Source organism: Chelmon rostratus, chromosome 14 (genome assembly GCF_017976325.1).
Source record: "Chelmon rostratus isolate fCheRos1 chromosome 14, fCheRos1.pri, whole genome shotgun sequence".
Taxonomy (NCBI): domain Eukaryota; kingdom Metazoa; phylum Chordata; class Actinopteri; order Chaetodontiformes; family Chaetodontidae; genus Chelmon; species Chelmon rostratus.
The window spans coordinates 8777143-8801818 of NC_055671.1; the positions used below are offsets into that span (position 1 = coordinate 8777143).

The 24676-nt window shown below is 40.9% G+C and overlaps 1 protein-coding gene across 1 annotated transcript; it reads left to right on the forward strand.

Annotated features, from left to right (window-relative positions):
* Positions 1-577: 577 nt before the first annotated feature.
* On the forward strand, positions 578-24350 carry LOC121617391 (androgen receptor-like). The gene is made up of 8 exons (XM_041952559.1): positions 578-1772; positions 7094-7245; positions 7456-7572; positions 12978-13256; positions 16634-16778; positions 20110-20240; positions 20384-20535; positions 20851-24350. The coding sequence occupies exons 1-8, from the start codon at positions 613-615 to the stop codon at positions 21007-21009; spliced, it is 2295 nt and encodes a 764-aa protein (XP_041808493.1). The 5' UTR covers positions 578-612; the 3' UTR covers positions 21010-24350.
* Positions 24351-24676: the final 326 nt, after the last annotated feature.

The window sequence follows — 24676 nt, forward strand, 5'->3', positions numbered from 1 at the left end:
GAATTTATATGCACATATGACCAGGAATAACATCTGAATCACCTCGGTGACTGACCAGTTACTCTGACACGTTATCAGCGCGCAAACTTTGGAGCACTGTGGAAACATCTTTGAATAATGATTAACTTCAGCTTCTCGATTTATCCTGTTAGGCAATGTATGGTCTGAGGCTTGTGCTCCAGTAAAGAAATAAACACATCGAAGAGAACAACTTCAGATTTTGAGAGGAAACATCTGGAGACACAATGCGCAATATTCTATAAATGAGGGGGTTGGTTTGTCTGTGGCCTACAGACACGGCACGTTAATGATAAACGTGAATTCACGTCTCCCCTCAGCCCGAGCATCTCAAAATGCCAAATCTGGCGAATTAATCATCAATGCAGTGCTTTTGTTTCAGTGGTGATACGAGTCCTTTTCTGTATTCACCCTCAGCCAAAGCGAACTTGAGCGCCTCTGACTCTGAAGATCTCAGTTTAGGAGGAGTTTGTGACTCCCGCTGCTCTCCAAGACCTTCACCAAAGCGCTTTCCACAACGTGAGAGTGCAATCAGTGGGACACTTCAGTCGTGCAAAGTTCCCGTGTCTTGGCCAAGTAAACACTTTCTGGGAAATGAGCCAAACTAACCGACAGTTATCTTGTAACACAGTTTGGCCACGGGGGAAGAAAATAAAGACGGGCGACGCTGTGAGCGCTCCCAGCATGGCGCAAAACGCCGAGGAAAGTCCGCTCTATGTCACCAAAAACTCAGCGGGGAACGGTGGAAGGCTGAAAGAGCCGCACAATGCGGACCCGAGCACCTACGGATCCGGACACGTTAATGCGCTCGCCTGTGACATGGAGAGACAGTGCTGTCAAACAGCTGCTGTTCCCCGGGAGGAGCTGTTAAACGCTGACTGCCGTGTGGGCGACAGCCGCTCGTTTTCTGCCTGCGCCACAATCTCAGAAACAGCCAGGGAGCTGTGCAAGGCTGTGTCCGTGTCGCTGGGACTGGCCGTGGAGACCAGCGAGGCGAGCGACATGGACGCTGCTCTCCCCCCGTGCGCTGCAAACGACCACCTTCGAGGAGAGTACCTGTTCGGAGTCGGAGCCGTGCCCCTGAGCTGTCCCGCAGCCCAGGCTGCTGTCACCGAGTACAAGTGCTCCGACCGGGATGACCGGCCGGCGCACGGCCAGAAGCAACTGGTGGATGCGTTCAAAAGTTCACAGACGGCTGCGCGTCTGCGGCACCTCGCCGCCACTCGGACGTGTGCGGACGAACAAAACTTCGCATTGTGCAAGAATGATGACATAACTTTAGAAGAGATAGATCATCTGGACACAGCGCGCGCTGCCTCTTGCCCCTATGCCCATTCCGCGCCAAGCAATTTGTCACACTTCGGTCAGGCGGCTGCGGAGGGGCCGTGCCGAGTCTACAAGCCACCCGACGAGGCGAGAGACTTCGGGGAAGCCATGGAGAACAAGTTCGCCGGTTATCAGCCAGAGCAGTTTAACCTGAAAATCAAATCTGAGGACTCTGAGTCCGCCGGGGCGTTGTGGTCCACTAATTACACCTTTAATGACAAGTACAACTCTCAGTTTTGGGGTTCGAGGCACAGCATGAACGCACACGGCGCAGGACCCAGCATCGCGTTATGTAATCCATATGACAGGAGCATCGCGCGTCCGGAGCAGTGGTACCCCGGCGGGATGCTGAGGCCGCCCTATCCCAACTCCAACTACGTGAAGGCTGAAGTCGGGGAATGGCTCGATGTCGCCTACAACGACACCAGGTAATAATGATAATAATAATGATAATAATAATCTATAGGTTATTTTGTATCATGTGATAAAAATAGGTAGGTAGAGGGTGATTTCCTCCGACAACAGGTAGAGTCCGATCTTAATCTGATGCCACATGTTTTAAATTTGACCAAGTCTGACCTGAATGTTTCCCCCCACACCAGTGTTAAGAGTCTGCCACCCACACTCATCAGATGTTTTTGGACAATCTGCTGGGCAGCAATATGGCCAAAACGCAACCCACAAATAGATGTGCTTCATCTTGACATTTATCCATCTTTTTAAAAAACTATTTCTTACAGCTGAATGTTTTTGTGAATGCCTTATTTGTTATTTTTTTCAGTTAGAAACTAAATGTCAAACAAAACATTCAATTCATCCCACTTTCTGCTGCACAGATTGAACCATGTTTTAGGACATTATCAGGCTACTTTCAGTAAATGCACTGGGACACTTCAGCTCATCAACCTGAGCTTGTAATGCAGTTGTATACAGATCTCTTAAATGCACTTGCAAAGTGCCAGCTGATTTCAGGTTTTTCCATTTAAAATATGACTACATTTTAAAGGAAGTTCCTGCTGAGTATTTTTGGGTGCAAACTACAGTACATTTTCCCCTTTGCCTGTTCTTTAATTTGAGCAATTCCCTTTTATAAAACCCATTCTAAAGTTATGCTTTATTAAGGTCAACGCTGTAAAGAAAAATCTGTGAAATTTGTTAAACATTAAATCCATTATGTTCTATTCAGGAACACTTTTCCTCACAGCTCGTGCTGTTCGAGCGTGATATTTCTGAAGGCAATCGGTAAGAAAAAATGCATCACTGAAATGTGCTCTTTGTCTTCTCATGTGAGGCTTTTCTTGTAAACATAGTTTTCTTTTAAGAGAATATTTTCCCTGATTTAATAAAGAGGTCAGCTGTGACTTCACAGTAAACACACACAGTGGAAGTAATGTTTGACATCTGCTTTTCTTTTGGAGGCCAGTGCTAATAGTTTTGTGACAGTTTACTACATTAGTTGGTCATTTCCCAAATGTCTCCAATGGTTCTACATGTTTTTTTAGTGTTGTGCCCTTCACTATTATACAAGACGCTTTAAATCATGGTTGACTGTCAGCCTCAAGGTAGGATGTGTACACCAGACAGAGGTGTCACGCAGCTGACGTCACCGTGCCCTCTTTCTGACTGTCTGTGAGTTCAGCGAACTGGTGAATGATTGAGAACATGGACATCGATGACGCTCAAGCTCAGTACACTCAGACCCTGTACAGCGGTGTATCTACAGTGAACTACTGAACCAGGAGCATCTAAGCCAGGAATTTAAAGGAAGCAGAAATCAGTAGTGTTCTTATATGTGAGGACAGTGAAACCAGCTGCAAAACCCCAAACCAGGAGCTGCTCTTAATCCCGCGTCTGCAGAGAATGACACGGAGGTAAAGCAGCGTGGTCTGTCCGAGCTACTGAGCTGTGATCCAACTTTATCTGCTCAAGAAGACATAGATCCCTAAACATAGTTTGCCTAATAACAAAATGTACTTTCTGGTGTGTTAATTTGGCTTTATTGAATATTTTGACTGTAGGCATGGGCAGGAAACACACAGAGAGATGTCACACATGCCACCAGCCAGACGTCAAAGTGGATTCATGGTGGTTTGATTGTGTGCAGTTTAGACTTGCTGCAGGATGTCCACACGAAGTGCACAAGCATGAAGGCCTTGGAGCGCCGGGGGATCCAGCTTCCCCCTTATTACCGTCTCAAGTCCTGCGACTTGTCCTAAGAGGCGGCTTTATTAATTTATCTGAGCAATGGTACTGAATGAAATCCAGAGCAGGCCTTCAGTCTGGGCCTGTTCCAGATTTGAGTTTTACTAAGCAGAGTTATCCAGAAACAAACCTCTGAAAGTTAAAATTTTCCCCCATCAGAGTTTAAGTTAGTCCCATCTGTAATGCGCATGTTCATCTCATACAGCTGTTTTGATTGTTGTTCCAAATTTCTTCCATTTGGAGCGTCTTTAAACTGATTAAAAATGGCACATGACCATAATGCATGATGGTAGCAGCATTAAGCTGCAGCAAGGATGAGGAGACTTTAAGGATAAATGAATGGAAAGGTGTCTAAATGTTGTTGAAATAAGACAGCAACCCTCTGCATGTAGGCAGCTCCATTTGAAAATTTCTTTGGTAATAGCCCAATTAGAGAAATTGGCTGTAACAGGTTTCAGGGTTCAGCCTTTCTTGGATTTTTTTTTATTTTTTAGAAGAGACGGATATTGGAAAAGTCCAGATAAATGAGCGATAGAGCTTACTGTAAATGCTCCGGCCCTTCAGCTGCAGTGATCTGCTGCTCATCTGCTGAACCTTTTCCTGTCACCTCATTGTTAAATATCTTTTCTGATGGAATGAGCACCTGCTGCATTCCCTCCTGTTTCTGCTGATGAATCAGACTTAACTGGACGAGCTGCCTCAGTGCTGTTTGCAGGAAAAAATCCAGTGCCGTAGATTAAATATGCTTCAGTTTCACCTTGTGTGATGTGTGGAACATCAGCAGTGCGTAGTTCACTGTAGAGTGCAGTGCCATCAGAGGACACATCAATGTGTTTTTTACATTTTGGCAACTTGCAGCAGTGAACTAGGACAGCTGGCTGAAGGTCTGTGTCCTGGCAGCTACCGGGTAGTTGCAGTTTTGGTTAAAGGAACTTCAGGAAGTGTGGCAGATAGTGGTCTGTCAAAAGTCTGTGAGCCACATTAGGACGATCCTGCTGAAAGCCAGAGCCTTTTAAAGAAACATTCTAGTTTTTCTCTAACTAATAACTTTTAATGTGTGATGATGTAGTCTGTGTTCTTCTATGGTGTTTCTTTTTTTTTTTAAACAAGACTTTGTTTACAGTTCCCTGCACTTTGCACCAGTAAAGACACCGGGGTTAGCCAGTCATTGTCATTTCCTGGAATTGTTCGCCAGAGTTTTTCACAGGATTGCCTTTGGCGGCATGAGCGCTACTTAATTTTTTGTCTTAATTGTCACACACAAACACAGAAAAGTGATGCATTTATCTTTGACAACCAACCCAATTCTGAGAATTTAACATTTTTATCGTCATGTGGAGTGAAAGCAAATCACTTATCTATGAACAGTGAGTGCAAGTTGCAGTGAGAGAAATGTAGAGTTGAGGAATTCAAACGATAGTCAGTGATAATATCAGTGCATGTTGAGATCTGTTTACAGGCCCAACAGACCAACACAACAATCCCTGTTAAAATAAATGTACATCACACAATATATATATATATATAGCATTACTTGCATTCTGATGGTGTGCGTAAACCTGAATATGATCAGAATTTATAGCAAAAATATTTAAACAAACCAGCTAATACACCAATGTATTAAAGTTAATGTAAAAAAAAAAAATCCTTTAACCACACATGCCAGAAAGTAGAAAGAAGAATGAATTTTTGTATCGTCTGCAATCCCTGACAGAGCGTGCGACATCACATTTAAAAGTAGAATGAGTGTAACATAAAAACTCCAAACAGTCAGACACCATCCATCTGTTATGCTCTGCTCCTACAACTGGGTCTTTCATTCCTGCATGCTTGTAAATCCAGAAACTTCCAGGTCACAGGACTGATCTGTATTTGATGCTCCACACATAAATACCACACTTGATAAACAGTTTTGTGGTACCAAGCAACTTGGAATGAAACTAATAACAAAGGGCAATGAAAGTCAGTATGTCTAGTCGCCCATGGCTGATTTAAAGCTTTAATTACCACACTTTTAAGCACTTATTTTCTCCTTATTTCTGTTCTCTGGTCTGCCAAACTAGAGATCTTGATTTTGCTGAGACCACCTGATGAAATAATGACATTTTACTCGTAGATATAAGTGTATGTATGTTGTAAACAGAACAACCTCACAAAGCGCTGTGCTGTATCCTCTGGACTGGATTTAAGTTTAAAATTGGAGTATTATCTATGCCTTCACAAACCATGAATAATCCCAATAATATTTTATTCTCTAAAATTGAAAGACTTTTTTATACTATTTAAAAAAGTTGACCATGCTTTTTGTCAGAAACACATTATCTCTTTTTAAAACTGTAAACATGTACAACAATCCTGGGAGCTTCCTGTTTTCAAAAAACAGGAAGCTCCTGGATAATCCTGGATAATCAACCCATTACGCTGTATGTAATCTTAGTGAGAAGCTGCAGCAAGACGTTATTTAAAAAAAACCTGCTGGATGGACAACAGCTTAACCTAACTCTAAACATGCAAATATAACTAATACGAAGTGTTAATTGTATCTGTTGCATCGTGGATCATTAACAGGTTCCCTTGCTGATCTGTGCACACAGAGCGTTGCCACACTGATCTTCACAGGCACATTTTTCACATTCATTGTAGATGGATCCCAACAATGGAACTCAATCACTATTCATCACCTCTGCTCTCGTTACTTAGTCGAATGTCTCGCTTTATTAGCGGCCCTGACAACAGGTTTTAAAGCTAATTAGTGTTATGAATGAAGTCAGTGAAGATCATCTCCATTGTTTTCTAATAATATTGTGCAGAAAGATATGTAAAGAGTAGATGCACAGCATGATTCATTTTGATTGATTGTAATGTCTCTTAATTTATCTGCCTTCTTTTGTCCTTTCTCGCCTAAAACACATCAGAGCGCAGCGGTGGTTCTTCAGTCAAGCTTCATCCTTGTCTCTTTTACAGTGAACCTTGATATCTGAGCTGCACGTCACTGAGGCAACGTTGTGTCTGAGTCTTTTCCAATCTCTCAGTGTTCAAGGCTGAAACCGGGCGCCCATCGTGCCCCCTTACCTCCAACCCCTTGGCCGCGGTGTTGGCGCTCAAATCTTTCCCACACCGTCCTCAGCCATCACACTTTCTGCCCTCTTTAAATCACTCACTGAGAGGCCTTGACACGGTTCTGGGGAATGGACAGTAACTGCTTTGTGATTACAGTTTTGACAGTAGTTCATGAGTTAACAGTTATTTTGAACTTGGTAGTTAATGAGTTCAAGGTTAGGCCTTATTTGTCCCAAATTAGGTTCACAACATAATAAAGCCACACAGAGTAATAGAAATATCAGAACGATGAATATTAAGTGGTATGTCCAAGCTAGGGAACATCAACACTGGGTTCCAAAAAAAAAAGATATGTAAGATATCAGAAAGTGACCAACAATCACATGTCAGTCATCAACAGAAGGTCAGCGCCTTGTTTTTTTGGTACACGATCGTCCTGTAGGTGTTCATGGTTCATATAAGTCTGGTCTCATATGTTTGGCTGCAGGTTTGAGGCTGGCAGAGAACACATGTTCCCCATGGAGTTCTTCTTCCCTCCACAGAGGACGTGCCTGATCTGTTCGGACGAGGCGTCCGGCTGCCATTACGGCGCGCTGACCTGCGGCAGCTGCAAGGTTTTCTTCAAAAGGGCCGCAGAAGGTACAGATTAGAGGGGGCAGCTCGGGTGCTGAGCTTTGGTGTCCCGTACTTCAAGAGCTTTTTTGATGCCAGTACTCAGCAGCTAAACCTGCGCAGCCTTTTATTTCAGACGCAGTGATGCATCCAGATTCCTAACATCCAGTGTTTTATGTTTTCCATCACTCAACAGCGTCATTAACTACACGTAATCTCTGCTTTCTGTTCATGCAGGCAAACAGAAATACCTGTGTGCAAGCAAAAATGACTGCACTATTGATAAGCTGAGGAGAAAGAACTGTCCGTCCTGCCGGCTGAGGAAGTGTTTTGAAGCCGGGATGACTCTCGGAGGTAGGCTGGGTTAATGTATGACAATCTGCTTGTAAAAAAACAACAACGTTATCATGCATTTGATTTTATCGCTGTCATATATTTTAGCACCACAAACTGTTTTATTAGTAACACTTCATTTCACTGCGGACATGAGATGTGTACAGTATGAATACGCTTTTAAAATGTATACATTTGTGCAGTATGGGCTATAATAAACACTGTGCACTGCATACGATATGAATAAAGCTCACTACTGAGAAAGTGAAGTCCGAAAAGTGAAACTATTAATGGTTTCCTAAGACCAAGTACTTTATTCTCTCTGCACTGCACATCTTACCGGGCTCTCTTCAATTGCAGCATCATCACAATAGGGGATGTTACTGATAATCAAGCCCCTGACTGAGCTGCCATGCAATTTAGACCTATTCCATTCACTTCTTCTTACTGTCACCGAGACCTGTTCGTCATATTAGGCTGTAAAGATTGACATGTAGTGGACTAATTTTAGTCCTGTGTTCAATTTTCACTCTCTTCCATTTTCTCATTCTGTTAACGGTGAAAATTGTACTGGAAGCACAAAGCTGACATGAGACATGTGAATTAAAGCAGCAGACATGCCTGCAATTTTGCCACCAGTCACTGACAAACCCATGGAGGGAAAATGTGATCTAATGCTGTGATTGTAAGTAAAAAGGCACACCTTTTCTAGTTGTGGCTAAAAGGAGCCTCCTTTCACTTATCTTCTCATCCTAGACATGTGCAACGTGATTTACTCGCAGCGCTTCACAGGAAAGTTCATGACAATCATTTGTGGGAGCAGAGAAATTAGACATTTGGTCTTATTATCCCTGATGTTTTTTACTTCAAATACTTTAAAGTCAAGTCATGAAACACTGAAAGAAAAAAGTTTCTAATCCCACTTATTGGATGTTTGATTCATTTATAGGAAAAAGAACAAATGTATTGACAGTTATATCAGTGAAATGATGAACTTTGTATCTTCAGATCAGCTCATGAGGATCCATTATTTGCTTCCCTCCTCGTTTTTGGGAGACTCAAGAGAAGCAGCGAAGTCTCTGAATCTTTGCGTCTGTTCAAGACTGAAAAGCACAGTTAATATAAATTGCTTGAAAGTTTCATTTTTTTCATTTCAATTCCGTATTTTTCCTGGAATGTTAATTACATCCCCAAATAGAAAGTGAGCAGCGAACCATGATAGCAGTCTCATTTTGCAGCAACCTGCAGGAAGCTCACTGCACATCTGCACTTGTGCTTCTTACACTCCATTGATTTTATCATCCTGTCGATCACACTCAGACTTTTCACAGCTTAGAACCTAAACCCCTCATTTTCCTACAAGTGGATGCTTCCTGATTGTGTCTCTAACCCAAATTGCACACAAAAGCCACTTTCCATTATACTGAAGTGAAACTTTGATTCAATGAATGATTTGCCACTCTCCACCTTTTTGGTGGAAAGAAATAATACAGTGATCAAAGACTGTCCTGGCGTCAGCCCACTGCCAGTTTAAATATATGACTTATTCAAACAAGTTCTATATTTCTAATATAGTCAGAAAGTTCATGCCATGAATGAATGATCAACTTTACAGCCACAGTTCAGTGGATACTTCCATGCAGACTTGTTTTTACTCTTTTGTGATGAGCAGGCTTAATGAGAAAAAAAAAAGATAAAGGCTGTTCTGCCACGACTTACTGTCAAGACTTCCAGATTGCTCTGTGGGCATTAGTATGTAACTGTGTTTGTAGTTGTTGTTGTAGTCCCCAGAGGGTCCCTTGACTTCTCCTGGGGGATCCCAAAGTCTTCTTCTTGTCCTCATCTGTCCTGAGGTTTCTTCCAGTTGGTTGTTCAGAGGAAGGCAGCTAGAGTCGCTTCTACCTGCTCTAAATGCAAAGTAGTGGTGCATCAAGTCCCTGAGAATCACTGAACTCTCAGCACTTTGCATTACAGCTCAGCCACAACAAAATTACCACGGGGTAATGCTTTGGTATCACACTAACAGAGTTATATGCACTGAGAGTGGATGGGTAACACGAAATGATAAAGTTTAAGGTAACATTAGGGAAAATATTGCAATAAGGAAGCAGATCAGGCCACTAACAAATAACAGTGTAATATAGGCAAATAATTGAACCATGATTTTCTCAATTAATTGATCAAAAATGTGGAATGTGGATAAAATGTCAGAAAATTGTGAAAATTGTTTGTTCTAATTACCCAGAGATCAGACCAGGGACATCTTCAGACATTTTGCCCAAAGCTCAGAGCAGTGGAGTTAATATAAATGATCCTAAAATGATAAATCCTCACAAGCTAGAAACAGACACCCTCTGGTATTAACAATTAATCGATCATCAAAGTAGTTGCTGATTGATTTTCTGTCAGTCATCAAATTCATTAATCAAGTCACCGTTTACAGTGTTATAACAAGCTATTAATAGTAATAATATTAATAAGGATGTTATTCTCTCAAGAATAATGGACCAGTCTTATCTTACTTATTATAGTTTTTGTTGATTATGTTTTATTTATCATTTATTCATTCTTGAAGATGTAAGTAATGCTGAAATTCCTCTTCTTCTCCAGCGCAAACATTTGCTCCTGTCAAATTCTGCCTCAGATACCATCATTTCTCACATGAAAACACATACAGTCAACAGGTCATCACTGAAAAACACAGCAGGTGTTTGGTCCTCGGTTTTGGTTGTGTTTGGTGTTAAAGTGTAACGGCCCTGGCTTTTCATTAATATGTTACTGAGTTAAGTAACAGCAAGTTTTTGCATTTTGCAGCCGTTATTTTTACAGAGAAACCACAATTTTTGTTTCCAAAAATTGTCCACTTCTGGCCTTTAATGTTCAGCCTAAAGTAAAAAGTGGAGTCACATATCTTTAATGTGTATAAATACAGCTGATTCTCGTAATTAAAAACTTTTTTTTTTTTTTCTGTTTTTGCATTTCCCACCCGGGTTTAGCTTATCACATAGACAAGTATAGACATATTTCCAGGTAATGAGTCTCAGCATTCAAAGTGTTATAATTAATATAACCATAGAATGAAGGTGGTTTTGCATTTCTAGCCCATGAATGAATGATATTTCATTGAAATGGCCGTATGTAAAACTTTAATAGCACCCCATTATTACCTCAGAAAGGACAGAACCTTTTTATACAGAGCTCTAATGTAAAGTGTCGCCCACTGCTGTAGCTAAATAATTCATGCCATAAGTTTGCTATTTCACAATTACTAAACTTACTGTTATTGGAAGAGTTTACATTTTGAGTGTTTTTCTGGATTGTGCCGGATAGGTTAACTACAGGACAACTACAATGTCAGGGGAAGAGGTTTTTAAGTGACAGCTGACGCATGGAGGGTTTTATCAGACTTTCCTCCCTTATACGCTGCCAGAAACACAGCTTAGGGTGGTGAGCTAATGTTGTAATGACATCTACAACCCGCACACAAAGTGGGATCTATAACAGCACACATTACAAAAAGGCATTTCAAGAGGAGGACAAATTGCTCAACTGACTGAAGAGATATTTACAATAAAGATGGTGATTGGAATGATGATGAGAGGTGATGAGACATTGAGCAGAAAATGTCCAGTGAATTTTGAGGGAAAATGGGCTTGTAATGATGCAGCGTATTCACTGCAGGTCAGTTTCAGGTGGAAACAGTGAATGATACACAGCTCAGTGTGCTGGTCAGCCAACATATGATGACTCTTTATACAGACAACTGGCAACATCTTGACTAATTGTTCCTCTGATTGCAACCTGTGAGTGTAGCAAAGGCTGTGCTTGACTTCATTGTTTGGATCTCAGCCTCCTGTTTACACTGGTTTCAGCTCGAGCATGGTGATCTGAAGGTTAGCTCAACCCAACCTATTTGCACTGCTCTCTGCAAAGATCAGAAGGCTGCCTGTGTCACAATTGAGAATCCCAGGGAAGAATTTTTTAATCAGACATTTTTATTCGAAATGTTTGTCATCGGATCAGACATGGAAATGTGAGACTTGCAAATTATCCCTCTTATACAATTTGCAGTTTGCTTTCAACCCTGCTACTTTAGAGCGAGTCTTAAGGCGTGTCTATAACTGGCAGTTCAATATTTATCCAACTGAAGCCAGCCTGAAGTTTTAATGAGACATTCTCGACACACAAGCTTCAAGTGGCATGACAATTAACAGTTAGTTTTTACAGTCAGTCAACACTGGTAAAGGATATCCTATATATATAAATTTTGATTTGGTTTTTTGTAACCTCATAAAGCTAAAACTTTAATAGTCAAATGAAGGAGATGGCTCCTGTTTTTAAGGTCTTGTTGAGTGCCCCTCTTTAACGCGTCCAACAGAAATGTCTGTTCTTCAGTGCACTCAGCCCATAGTCACCATCTGTATTCGCCTGTCACTCACTCTGCAGCACAGCTGTCATTCTGAAATAATAATGCTCGACTGTTTGCAGCTCTGGTACTTGTGGAAATAAAACAGTCAGTTACTGAGTGCAGTTTTAAACCTGATTGTTAAAGAACCAAATGTATTCTTCGGTGGTTTAGCGGAACAGAGTTATTGCAGACTGATTGTACTGCTGCTTTCTCTGCATGACAGTCTGCTCCACCAAACCAAAGAGCCGCTCCAATTTAGCTTGAAAGTGCAGGTTGTCATATCGAGCAGCTGCCTCAGGAGTTTCAGCATTTGTGTGGAAAGAAATTGCTGCTTTGTCATTGGATTGATGATAGAAGAAGTTTTTTTTTCTTTAAGGTACAGTATTTGTTGGTTTGGGGCATTTTTCTGTCTCTTAATCTTTATATGCTTTATGCTGCATAAGGAAACAGAAACACAACGCAAATATTCAAGACTTAGTGAGCTGTATAGTTCAGAGATATCTTTTCAACACTCTACTGCAAAAGCCTCTCGGGAGAAAAAAATGTAATAACTGGAAAAGAAATTATTTATACATCTTCACCAACAGCAAGCTCTAACACATGATGACCACAGGTCTTCCCATTAGATGAGACTCATCTGTTCAGAGAGGTTTCTTTCAAATGGAATATGATTCAATTTCTTCAAAGCTATTAGTAGATCAGTCTGACTATTGTTGGGCAAAATTGCTATTTCCCTTAAAAGGTTACTTAAAACCCACAGTTGCAGTATGGGATATTTCTAACAGATGATTTAGAAAGTAGAATTACATTCATTTCCACTGATGTTGGAAAAGACAAAATAAGAACGTAATTTAGGATGATTTGCAAAACACATGCAGATCTGGTGGAAAGGAGATCAAAGACCAGGCTTGCTTGTTAAATGGTTGTGCGACAAAATCGTATAAACATTAATAGTGAAAGCTTAAATTGGACATTTTCAGAAATTAACTGATTCTTAATTTCTTGCTTTTGTTTGTAGCACGTAAGCTAAAGAAGATTGGACAACAGAAAAACCCTGAAGAGGAACATCCTGTTCAGGACCCATCAGAGGTCGTCCAGAACATCTCTCCTAAATCAGGCCTGAACTTCAATTCCCAGCTGGTCTTCCTCAACATTCTCGAGTCCATTGAGCCCGAGGTGGTGAATGCAGGACACGACTACGGCCAGCCAGACTCAGCTGCGACCCTGCTCACCAGCCTCAACGAGCTGGGAGAGAGACAGCTGGTCAAAGTGGTCAAATGGGCAAAAGGACTGCCAGGTAGGACGTGGTTTGGTCTCATATGAGCTAGCAAACCTGTGTGTGACACAATGCAGTGGATCAGGTCTCGTTATATGTGTCAGCTGCGGCCCTTTAATCTGACTCCACACATCTGTGGCCTTTTATTGCTGTCAGAAAAATACAAAATGGGAAACGTTATATGGTGCTCATAAACCAGGAAAACCACACAGCTAGCGGTATAGCTCCATTATTCCTCAAAAATTCTCCTCTTCCTACAGGTAATTCGATGATTGACAAAAATCTGAACATCTGAAAACCAGATAACACCACACATGTACTTGGAACTTTAAATATGTAGAACAGGTGTCTGTTGTGTGATTACCACAAGAGCTGCTGTGTTGTTACTGCAGCTCATCATGAACAGTTTTCACTGAGGAATAAAGTGTCGCAATTTGTATAAATACTGTAGGAGGCAGGTGCTCTAACGTGTGCAGACCAAACCCACGTGCCTACAGTGGTGGAAGAGGGACTCAGATCTTTTACCCCGGTTAAAGTACTTATACTACCACAGAATAGAAACACTTTTAGAATTCCCTGCATTCAAAATTCTCCTTGAGTAAAAGCTCAAAAGTATGAGCATCAAAATATACTTGCAGTATGCAAAACGTAAGTGTATGCAGAATCACCATTTCAGAATAATTTATATTATTAGATCATAATTATTGATGCATCAATGTGTTCATCACTTTCCTGTTACAGCTGCTAAAAAAATAGGATCAGTTAAATGTATAATAATATCACCATTTATTTGTTAATTATGTTTTGTATGAAGAATCTGAATCTGCAAAGTAACAAGTAGCTAATGTTTGACACTGGGTGGAGTTGCCACTGAAGATACAGATGTAAACTGTAGATGCACAACAACCAGAAGAAAGGGCAGATGATTAGAAATCCAGGGTGGACTAGCTGACTCAGAAGAGACAGGCGGCAGTGGCATAGCTATCTTATGAGAGCCGAGCAGGCTTGAGGCTAGCTGTCAGGGAGGCATGCTGAAGGCTAGGAGGCCTGGGGTTAGCCAGAGGGAAGTGCTCGCAGGGTCTGTGGAGGCACTGGAGGTCTGTGAGCAGAAACTGGAACATGCAGAGGAGGCTGGAAAGGCGTGCAGAGGAGAAGCAGGATCAGGATGAGTATTTCTGCATGAAGAGAGACACCGCAAACTCAAGGTCTCATTTCCAGATGGCAGCGAGGCCGTCCAGGAAGCCTGGCTCTCAGTTTAGGAAAACTTCCATAGTCGCACCAAACTCAAGTCAAGAAACTGGCAAGCAGGGCTGGTGATTGTCTGCCAAGTCCATAACAGACCAGATCATACTGTCACGCAGGTGTACATGAGGCAGAAAGGAAAAGGCAGGCAGGGACAGATGTGAGTTCAGGATCAGTTTGAAGAGGCTGGACATGACGCAACATTAACTTTTTTGGCCAGTGACTGCGGAAAGGGGGGGGGGGGGGGGGGGGGGGGGGGGGGGGGAGAAACAGGTGAGTAGGTGGATGAAGGAGTCAGCTGACTGAGACAGGTGGCAAAGTGTGAGGGCATCTGGTGGACAGGTGGAGAATGGCAGTGACTTCAGGGCAGGAGGCTGACAGGAGGGATGGAGAGGCAGAGCTGGCAGAAATAAAAACAGCTGCCGCAGCAGGTGGGACGACATGAAGACTTATTCTAAAGCAATATTCATACTTGGTGCAGTTCAAAGTGCTGTACTTGTATGAATGACAAGATGACATTAAAGCAGTAAAACAATATGAGACTAATTCTCACAAATTTAAATAATGGCCATAAAACATTCTAATGAAAAGGTTTTGAAAGTGGTTTTAAATTTATGTTTGAAGATATCAGCTTGGCTCTCAGATCATCTGGCAGATTGTTCCGGCAGCTAACCAGAGCAGAAAAACTCAAACAGCTGCAACAACTGAGAGACTCGTTGTCAGAGGACCAGAGGGGCCATCCTGGTTCATACACTGCAAGCATGTCACACACATGTCATGGTGTAGAACCATGAAGTGCTTTTTAAAACTTAAAGAAAACTGACAAATGTAAGGACTTTAAATCAGGTGTGATGTCCCTCTGGTTTCAGTCAGCACTCCACAGCAGAGCTTTGGGTCAATTATAACTGATTTGTAACTTCTTGGGGGTATTCCAGAAGGGAGAGCACTGCTGTAGTCCAGCCTGCTGGATATAAAAGAAGGTATTAATCACTCAGAGGAGGAAGTCCCTGCCCTACTTTTTAGATGATGAACAGCAGATTTGGTGATGCTTGAATTTCAGTCAAAGATAATATCAGGGTTTCTTAAAAGTTGTAAAATGTGTTTTTTCTTTTTTTAAGTTTTAAGTCTTATTTTGCATTTAAAATAGACTCTCAACACTGACAGAGCAATTTAGACACAACAATGAGTGAACAAAACATAACAGAGTGGGTCACCAGACAGATTTGACATGACAACGTCCAAACAGAGACGACAACAAACATTAGACCTACATGTTAAAGATTCAGAGTGGGATGACAAAAGGCCCTGGAGGGCAGAGTTTCCTTTGTGGTGACTCTCTTACAGTGTGTAAAATACTAAATAAAAAGATGGCAAAGAAGAGGTAAATAATCACTTTAAAAAAGAAGAAGTGAAGAAAAGTTGAAATAAAAAAGGAAAGGATTTGATAAAAATAATCAACAAAGGAAAGGACAGAAATATATACATTATATATTATATACAGACGTACATACGCATACATATATATACATAAATCCCAGTTTTTTGATAACCCCAAAAGGTTGACAGACCAGGCCACCCACTCATTCCCAGAGCATCAAATTGACACACAGTAGAGGGGCGTGTCAAAATATTGGCATTTGATGCCCTGGGAATAAGACCAGGCTCGGCCCTGCTGCCCAGGCTTTCAGTTTATTTCTGCTTTAAACATTTTGTGACATCCAGGCACTAATATCTGAAATTTAAAAAAGCATCAGTTAGTCCTGGGTCATCACGAGATGTGGCCACATAAACCTGTGTATCATCAGCATAGAATTGAAAGAGATACTTGGCATCCTGATGTTACCATTAAGGGGTATCGTATATGGATGAAAAATCAGTGGCACTAAAATCAATCCTTGGGGAGCCCCAGAGGTTATTTTACAGTTTTTTGAGAAGTTCTCATCTGTAGAGACAAATAACAGGATAGAGTAGGAGGCAGAATAATTAAGAATGATTCCAGAAAGGTCAATGTGTTCCCTCCGTCTGTTCACAATAGGTTGTTTGATATTCAAAAGATTTTGGGTGGAGTATCACATTCTAAAAGTTATTTCTGGTTGTTTTAGTACAAAATGTGCCATACTGTGACACATTCTATGCTGCCACATCTTTGTCCGTAGGTTTTAGAAATCTCCATGTGGATGACCAAATGACTGTCATTCAGCATTCATGGATGGGGGTGATGGTGTTTGCACTGGGATGGAGGTCCTACAAGAACGTCAACGGGAGGATGCTTTACTTTGCCCCGGATCTCGTGTTCAATGAGTATGTACTGCTCTGATTTCCTATATTCAACTATGTCCTCTGAATCGATTTAATCAGCGGGTGCACTCCTCATTACACATATACAGAGATCAGCTGGACGAGTTTCACTGTCTCCATCTCGTTCTCTCTCCATCACTCTCTCATTTGCTTTCCTGAATGCACCAACACAAAGACATCTCGAGAATTTTATAAACGTGAAGTAGAAACGGCTGCAGGCTTTTTGGGACCATGTTCATCCAATTTCTGCCTCAGGTGTTCTTTTATTAGTGTGAGATTAAATTGAGGCACATTAGTTTTTCAGCATTCAAACCCTCACACCCGTGGTGTGTGAAGCGGATTCAGATCTCAATAACACGACAGGCTCCAACAGTGGTGAGGTCAGTACGAGTGTTAGGGAGGAATATTAATGTTAGAGATTTAATTATATGGAACATTAATGGTCTTGATTAGTTCTGTCAAATGTTTACTGCCATAGATTTGTAGAAGTATGTAAGTTGATCAATAAATCACTGGTTACTTCAATATCTAATGTTAGCGTAAACTGATGATATACTGGATGCAGGATTAATTACTTATTCTTTACTTACTATAGTAATATAATTTATATATATATCTATGTCTCTCTCTCTCTATATATATATATATATATATATATATACATATAATGTACAACAGTACCACTATTTCAGCTATATTCCCACGCATGAATTTTTTATGAATGCTTTATGTGCAATGCTGCTGTTCATCTACTGTAGCCAAACAAACGTATGTGTTTTTCCATCTTTACCACATTTAAGCAACATAGTGGTTTGAAAATATGTCAATTTTATACATTTATAGAACCGATTTTAGAACTTTCAGAAGTTTGGTGCTGATAAATGGGTCCATGTGTGCAGTAGTAGATCTTGAAATGTATTGAAAGACAAAAAAGTGACATCTTGTGGTAGACAGAAACCCCAGTAAGGATTTATATTAATGAGTTGACAGTAACGAGAGGTTTAGAGTCGTAGCCTTGGAACTGGGTGGTAGTTGGCTCGATGGCAGGATAAATCATGGCAAAGTGAAGTAAATGAGCAAAAAACCCAAACTGCTCCATGGAAGCTGCTCAGGGCAAAGTTCGTTAAGCTGTTTGCCTTTAATTGTATGAGAATCTAGCAATTAGGCAGCTCTCAGGCTGCCGTTTGGTCCACTAAACCCAAACTGTGTCACTTAATGTTAATGTTGATGTCTACACTAATGAATTGCCTGCACATCTTTGTATTACCAGCTTTTGTGTGTGCTCCTACAAATGTTTCTGTGACACTTCCATATTACCTGTAGCTGTGTGCACTCTGGTAATTTTCCCCTTTCTCGTTGAGAGCCAGCCTTTCAGTGTTCAGTCAGTCTTAGACTGTCTGTGAAAATAGTGACTGAAACACTCGTTGCACATTAGCTGTAGGCAGACAGAAAGAAAATGGTGATTTTGTTGTTAATAGGATTTCAGTTAGTTTAGTACAACCTCATGGACAATTTATTTCATTTTCATTCAAGTCGACAGGATTACAAGAGACTTTTTAACCTGAAATATAATAAAACTGATAATAATAATAATCACTAAAACACTGAATCCTACATTTCACATAAATCAACTCAATGGTTATTTTGGTCATCGTTCAAACTCCTACAAATCTGTAAATCAGGGTTTCTGCAAACAAAAGTCAGCAGATAACCCTGATGGCATCACTGTGACATCAACGATTTGGATTCTTCTTCATTTTCAGTTTCCATCAAAAACAATAACTGTAATATTACAGATATCTGACGAGAAGACATCACGTCTTTAAAGTATAAAAGGCACATAATTATTAAAAATCAACCCACAATACAAAAACACAGCAGAAAATTTGATCACACATTTTATTTATCATAATGAACTTGATCCATGAAGCAGATGACAGTTTCACAGACTTAAGTTGAAAGTTTCAGGTTGTACCTACAGGGAAAATTTCATTGTTTCCTCAAATTTTCTATCACTTTTGCTAGAGCCAAAGTCCACATCTCAGAAACTAAAGGAGGAACAGGTTGGTGCAGCGAAGCAGGGCAGGTGGAGCCCTTATGATTCAGAAAGGTGGATAATTCAGGCTATTTGAGAGAAATCTGAGCATAAAGTGTTAATGGGCCGAAGTGCTTCCTGTCATCTTTTAAATTTGCTGCTTACCGTCCTCTGCCATGTCAAGCCTGTCCTTTAAAGGGGCGAAAAACCCCGGTGCAGTCAGCGTGAGTGGAGCCTGAAAAAAGGAGTGAAATTGTTGGCCATTGAACTAAAAACGCAGGTATATCTCACCTTTAAAAAAGACCTATCACAATCACATCAGGCACACGTTTCCTGCATCTGGTTTACTTTAATTGTTAAAACAAGATTGGTTTGAAGGATGCAGCCGGCTGTCAGGCACCTTAGCTTAGCATAAAGACTGGAAAAAACCATAGCACTGCTTACTACCAACTCTACAGTACAAACTATTAAAAAAGCCATCTGTTGTTTAAAGTGTGGTTGTTAGGTGTGTCAGCTGCCCTTTTGACTTTATCAGTGACAGGTGGTAAAGTGACTGTTCTGCTTTACGAGCCAGTAAAAATCAATGACAGCAGGGTCGGGCATCAGCCGAGAGTGATGATGACGTTTGAAGTCATACTGTCGGCTGCATGGCTTATTAAAAGCGGGTGGAGCAGCTCAGCGTACAGTAGTTCTGCTGTTTGTTTATGAGCTTACCCACAAACTTTGCAAAAGCAGTATTATACATGGATGATAAACTGGCCTGTGATGTTATACAGTCATATAACCTCATATCTGAAACTCTGAATCCATTTCCAGAGAGATGGACAACCTTCAGATCTATTGAACTCCATGTCATTTCTCTTTTGCTTTCAATGTGAGCTCTTCTGTGCTCTGAATAGTAGAAGCGTCAGTGCTGAATTCATTCCTTACATATGCCTTATTGAACCTTTATCTTCCAGACCTTTATCTTTTTCCTGATTTATAATAAAGGCAGAATCGTTTCATAGTGGAGGAGATGGGAAACTTTCTCCCACTCTTCCTCATCGAAGGCTTGTTGAAGTAACTGAAGATCTGTCTTGCTCCAGATGTCAAAGATCACACAGCGGAAATCTGTGTTGTTATCAAGATAATTCGCCGTCAGTGACCCCATCACCTCATTCATAGATATGGATCTAACCTCTGACTTTCGTTGTTCTTCGGCAGTTATTCATTTCAGAATAAATGTCCAAGGCGTGAAGCCATTTGTTCTTTGTCTCTTATCGTTTTGCATTTCTCATCCTGACCTTTTTACATCTGCAGACATCGGATGCACATCTCCACCATGTACGAGCACTGCATACGGATGAGGCATCTTTCACAGGAGTTCCTGCTGCTGCAGATCACTCAGGAAGAGTTCCTCTGCATGAAGGCCTTGCTTCTCTTTAGCATTAGTAAGTCCTGATCCTGTGTGCTGAGCATCAGCACTTAACTTCGCTTAACTTCATCCCAGATGTGGACGTGCAGAAGATAGAACAAAGTCAGAAATGTAACCGCTGAGCGAGTAGCCAAAACTGTTCTTTTCTGTTTCCACCAGTTCCAGTCGAGGGCCTGAAGAGTCAGAAGTACTTTGACGAGCTGCGTCTCACCTACATCAACGAACTCGATCGCCTCATTAACTATCGAATGACCAACAATTGTTCACAGAGGTTCTACCAGCTCACCCGGCTCCTGGACTCTCTCCAGATGGTGAGATTCACTGCTTCTAATGGAAAGGAAAATAGGGCCTGAACTGGAAGAGTTTGTGATAACTGAAAACATCTTGACTGTGGGTGAATTTGACCTAATGAGACAAGCAGGGAAAGCAGTCCAAAGCGAATAAATATTAAATGTTAAATATTCTTGTCAGTATGAAAATAGCTGCATTCAAGCAGAATCTCCTACCTTAAAATCTAATATCACAGAAATTTCAGCTGTTTAAGGGAAGCATAACTTGGGTGTACAGTATATTTTCGTGTGTCATGTTCAATGACGTTGTTTATTTGTGTGCTTCTTCTGTTTCAGACTGTAAAGAAGCTCCATCAGTTTACATTTGACCTTTTTGTCCAGGCTCAGTCGCTGCCTACCAAGGTCAGCTTTCCGGAGATGATTGGAGAAATAATCTCAGTACATGTACCAAAGATCCTGGCAGGTTTGGCTAAACCAATCTTGTTTCACGAGTAGAAGATTTTTTTTTTCGATGTAAGAGTGACTCATCTTTGCTGCCTCCATAAACTTTAACAAAGGTACTGTTTCCCTGCACCCTCGGTCTAATAGCTCTCAGCCTTGTCCTGGAATCCTTTTTTTCCCCCTTTTAGCCATAATTGAGATAGCGTGTTCAAAACTATTAAAGCTTTTATCTGAAGCACTGCAAGGCATCATCTGTTGACAGCTCTGCTATTTCTGAGTGCAGAGTTTGTGTGTTCAGCCGGAGCAGATATGCTTTTTTACATACACAGTAAGCCTGTAAATCATGACGACAGCAACCTGAAAGTAGCAGGGTTAAGTTTCACATGTGACCTTTATTATACACACACTCGACAAGGTTTTCATAAAAACTAAAAAACAAGAGGAGCAGTGGATCACAGAAGCAAACAAATACTTATTTCCCATCAACTTACCAAAATCTTTTTGTCTAAGTGCTGCCTTCAGGTGCACCTGCTAAGTTCTTGCTTGTGAAATTTGGGAGTGGTGAATACAGCTTGGGAGGCATTTAAGTGCTTAAGTGCCTTAAAATCAGAATTGTTTTAAAAAGTCTCATAATTGAACTTTAACATTATTTTTAATAAGCTTTCTAAGAAATGGGTAAAGTCCTGAAATACCGCCGTGACATTAAAGGGTGCCACCGTTTTCTGTAAAATATGACAGTGACAATCAATGTGGGTCAAGTATCCCAGCTGTAAACATGAACTTGATGTGCTACTTTATACTTTGTGTGCCATGAACTTAAAATATAACGACAATCAAGGTGATTGAATCAAGTAGAGTGCTGCTTAGTGATATGGAAATTCAACTATACAAACAACTACTGTATTTACTGCACACTCAGCTGAAGTGGGTCTGGCAACAATCGAAGGCAGCGGTAGTATATCTGACTGTCTGACAACGAGAAAAACTTCCATGCCTGACTGTGCTCATCCAGTATTCACTTTAAATCAAAGTGACTGAAGGCCTATTTACCTTGTCTTTGGGAAGGACAGCGGTCAAGATGACAGGTCGTGTCAGGTTGTAGGTCGGGTGTTGTATATGAGACGATCATGGGGTTACATACTGTTAAACTGCAAACACTACGTCGCCCTTGTTTGATTGAACCGGAGCAACGCATCTGCAGACATCTCGGCAACACGCTGCACGCTTGTTGCCGCTCTGCAGCTAACAGCAGCAAACGTGGAGAGCTCTTTTCTTGATGTTATTAATTTTACAGCGTTAACTTATAAATATGTAGTGTGTTAACTTGTTAAAGCAGACGCTAATGTCACTAGTGAAGACGTTTTGATACTCTTTTTCTTAACTCCACGGCATTAAAGTTATTGATGATTCAAGATCAAAATTGTGACTTTACAGTTCAATCCGAAGGCAACTTTTACCAGTAAATTCTATTCTTACCAAATCTGAGTCAATGTTAAAAAAATACAGTTAAATTCATATTGAAACAGAAATATTACACTATTTTCTGCATGCCAAGCTATCTCTGCTTAGATTTAGGATGTTAGACAGAAGCCAGAGGCAAGAGACGAACTAATCAAACACCAACAAAGTCGGCGGCGGCTATGCGCAGCTGCAAGCGCAGCTCTGCAGCCCGTCCGCCATCCCTGCCATGCATCACGTGTCGACAGTGTCGTTCTGGGAGCAGCGGCAGGGAGACTTGAAGGGACACAAGGAGGAAAGCGTGGCACCAAATACAGGCAAATACCAAATGAGAACTTGATTCAGAGTGCCAGAGATCTTAGGTTAGGGCAGTAATGTTCCAGCAGGACAACAAACAGAAACCTACAGCCAACTCAAAACTGGAAGGGCTTCAGATGGAGATTGTTAAAGTCCTTGACTGATCCTGCCAAACCTCTGAGATGAAAACCAAGGAAAAATCTGTGGAATGCCTTGAAGATAACTGATCACAGACACTTGAGTAAAACTGTTGAGAAGCATTATGTAATTGAATTGAACAATAGTTTTATTTAATTTAAAAAACCAAGCTGGTGAAACATGAGGCACTTTGCACACACAACTTGGTGCACATGATGCAGACTGTAAATTAGCCTGAAACGGCATCTTTGGTATATGGACTTGAATCGTAGCAGATCAGCGTGTTTGTCACAATCCAACGCAAACGAACCTTCAAGTGAACATCTGTGTTATATTGTGCATCGTTCAGTAATTTTCAGCCAGGTTTTGTAACTGTAAATAAACTTTTTAACAGTTCCGCGCTTCTTTCACAAGCTTGCAGATGCATGCATCATGTGTTTGTACAAGTGTGTGCACTTTGCAGCTGTATGGAGTTTTTAGCTTCACAGAAAGCGATGCATGGACATCCGCGTGTTCCTCCGAGTTTAGTGACGTGTTTCGCGTGTACTGACTGATGATGTCACCGTTGTTCAACGCGTGGGACGTCTGTCAGAAGGCATGATGACATTTTGTTGTGCAGTGAACAGTGGTACGTTGACCACAGCGGTCAGGTTCACATTTTTTTTGCAACTCGTCGATAAACTTCAGTGGAGCGTTTAGTTTAGTGCTTTACTTCATCTGCATAAATGAATGTCTTCATGTCTTTATCTTGTCTTTTTTATACAATATTTGCTATGTGAAAAGAAACGGGGGAGGGGAGGGAGTCCAGTGGACAAATACAGCTCATCTATGAGACGTGACCCCACCTCAACAGCTAATTATAGCCTGACATGTGAATACGAGTGTCTGCTGTCATTTGAGAAAGCCACAGCTCAGTGTAAACTACACAGAGGTCTAATTACGACACGATAAGTACCAGATTATACACATTTGCTGAATGATTTGGAGTATCTGTACTTTAAGAAGTTATGTTATGCAAAAAATTCAGAAATAGATAATTACCAAGCCTTCTTACATTTCCTGAATGCACTATATTGTAAGACTGTTACTGTTGCAATTAAGATTTTACTCTTTATCCTTCAAGTTAACATTGGCTCTCAATAATGTTGTTCTTTTTCAAGCTGTTTTTGCTTCATGATGTATTCCACATGAAGGCGATCATGCACATAGATGCCTCTGTAGATTCTTAATACTCGTATGATTTAATCACAGTAGGCTACAGTGTGTTTGCGTTCTGCAGCTGGTATGTGTCCAGTGAACTGCATATTAACCTGGTTCTTTGTACATGCTACAGTAACTGTATATATTGATTAGTTTAATGTCTGTTTTGGTGTCCAAACACTTTTGAAGTCATCTCTTGTATGATTTATACCTTTTGTGACATGTGTTTTTCAATATGTGTGTTTTTCAAAGGTGTAAAGCTGCATCATCTTTTAAAGGCAATTAAAATAATTCTGACTCTGCGGGCGGTATATGTGTTTCTTTGAAAGTTATACACTATATAAAGTACTGGAGACAGATTTTCATCATTAACTCCAATACATTCACATCTTAGTAACACATGGAGAAATGTACCACAGACAGTTACCAACCTAAAAAATAGAAAAAGTGATTGAGCAAGTATCAGGTGTACATTCCCAGAGTAAAGCATTAGAGGGAAAACGTAAGTTAGCAGTAATGTTTAATACGTTGAGAAATCCAGCAAACAGTACGCTTGCCTTAGGGAGAACACACATCCTTTTGTTCTTGTGTGTGTGCTCCTTATGTGAGAGTCCTGCACTTGGCTGCA

Bases quoted from the DNA above. Each gene is read 5' to 3' on its own strand.
- LOC121617391 (XM_041952559.1), top strand. From the start codon at position 613: ATGAGCCAAACTAACCGACAGTTATCTTGTAACACAGTTTGGCCACGG. The intron at 13,257-16,633 runs GTAGGACGTGGT...CTTTGTCCGTAG, and splicing joins ATGGGCAAAAGGACTGCCAG to GTTTTAGAAATCTCCATGTG. The intron at 20,241-20,383 runs GTAAGTCCTGAT...TGTTTCCACCAG, and splicing joins CTTGCTTCTCTTTAGCATTA to TTCCAGTCGAGGGCCTGAAG.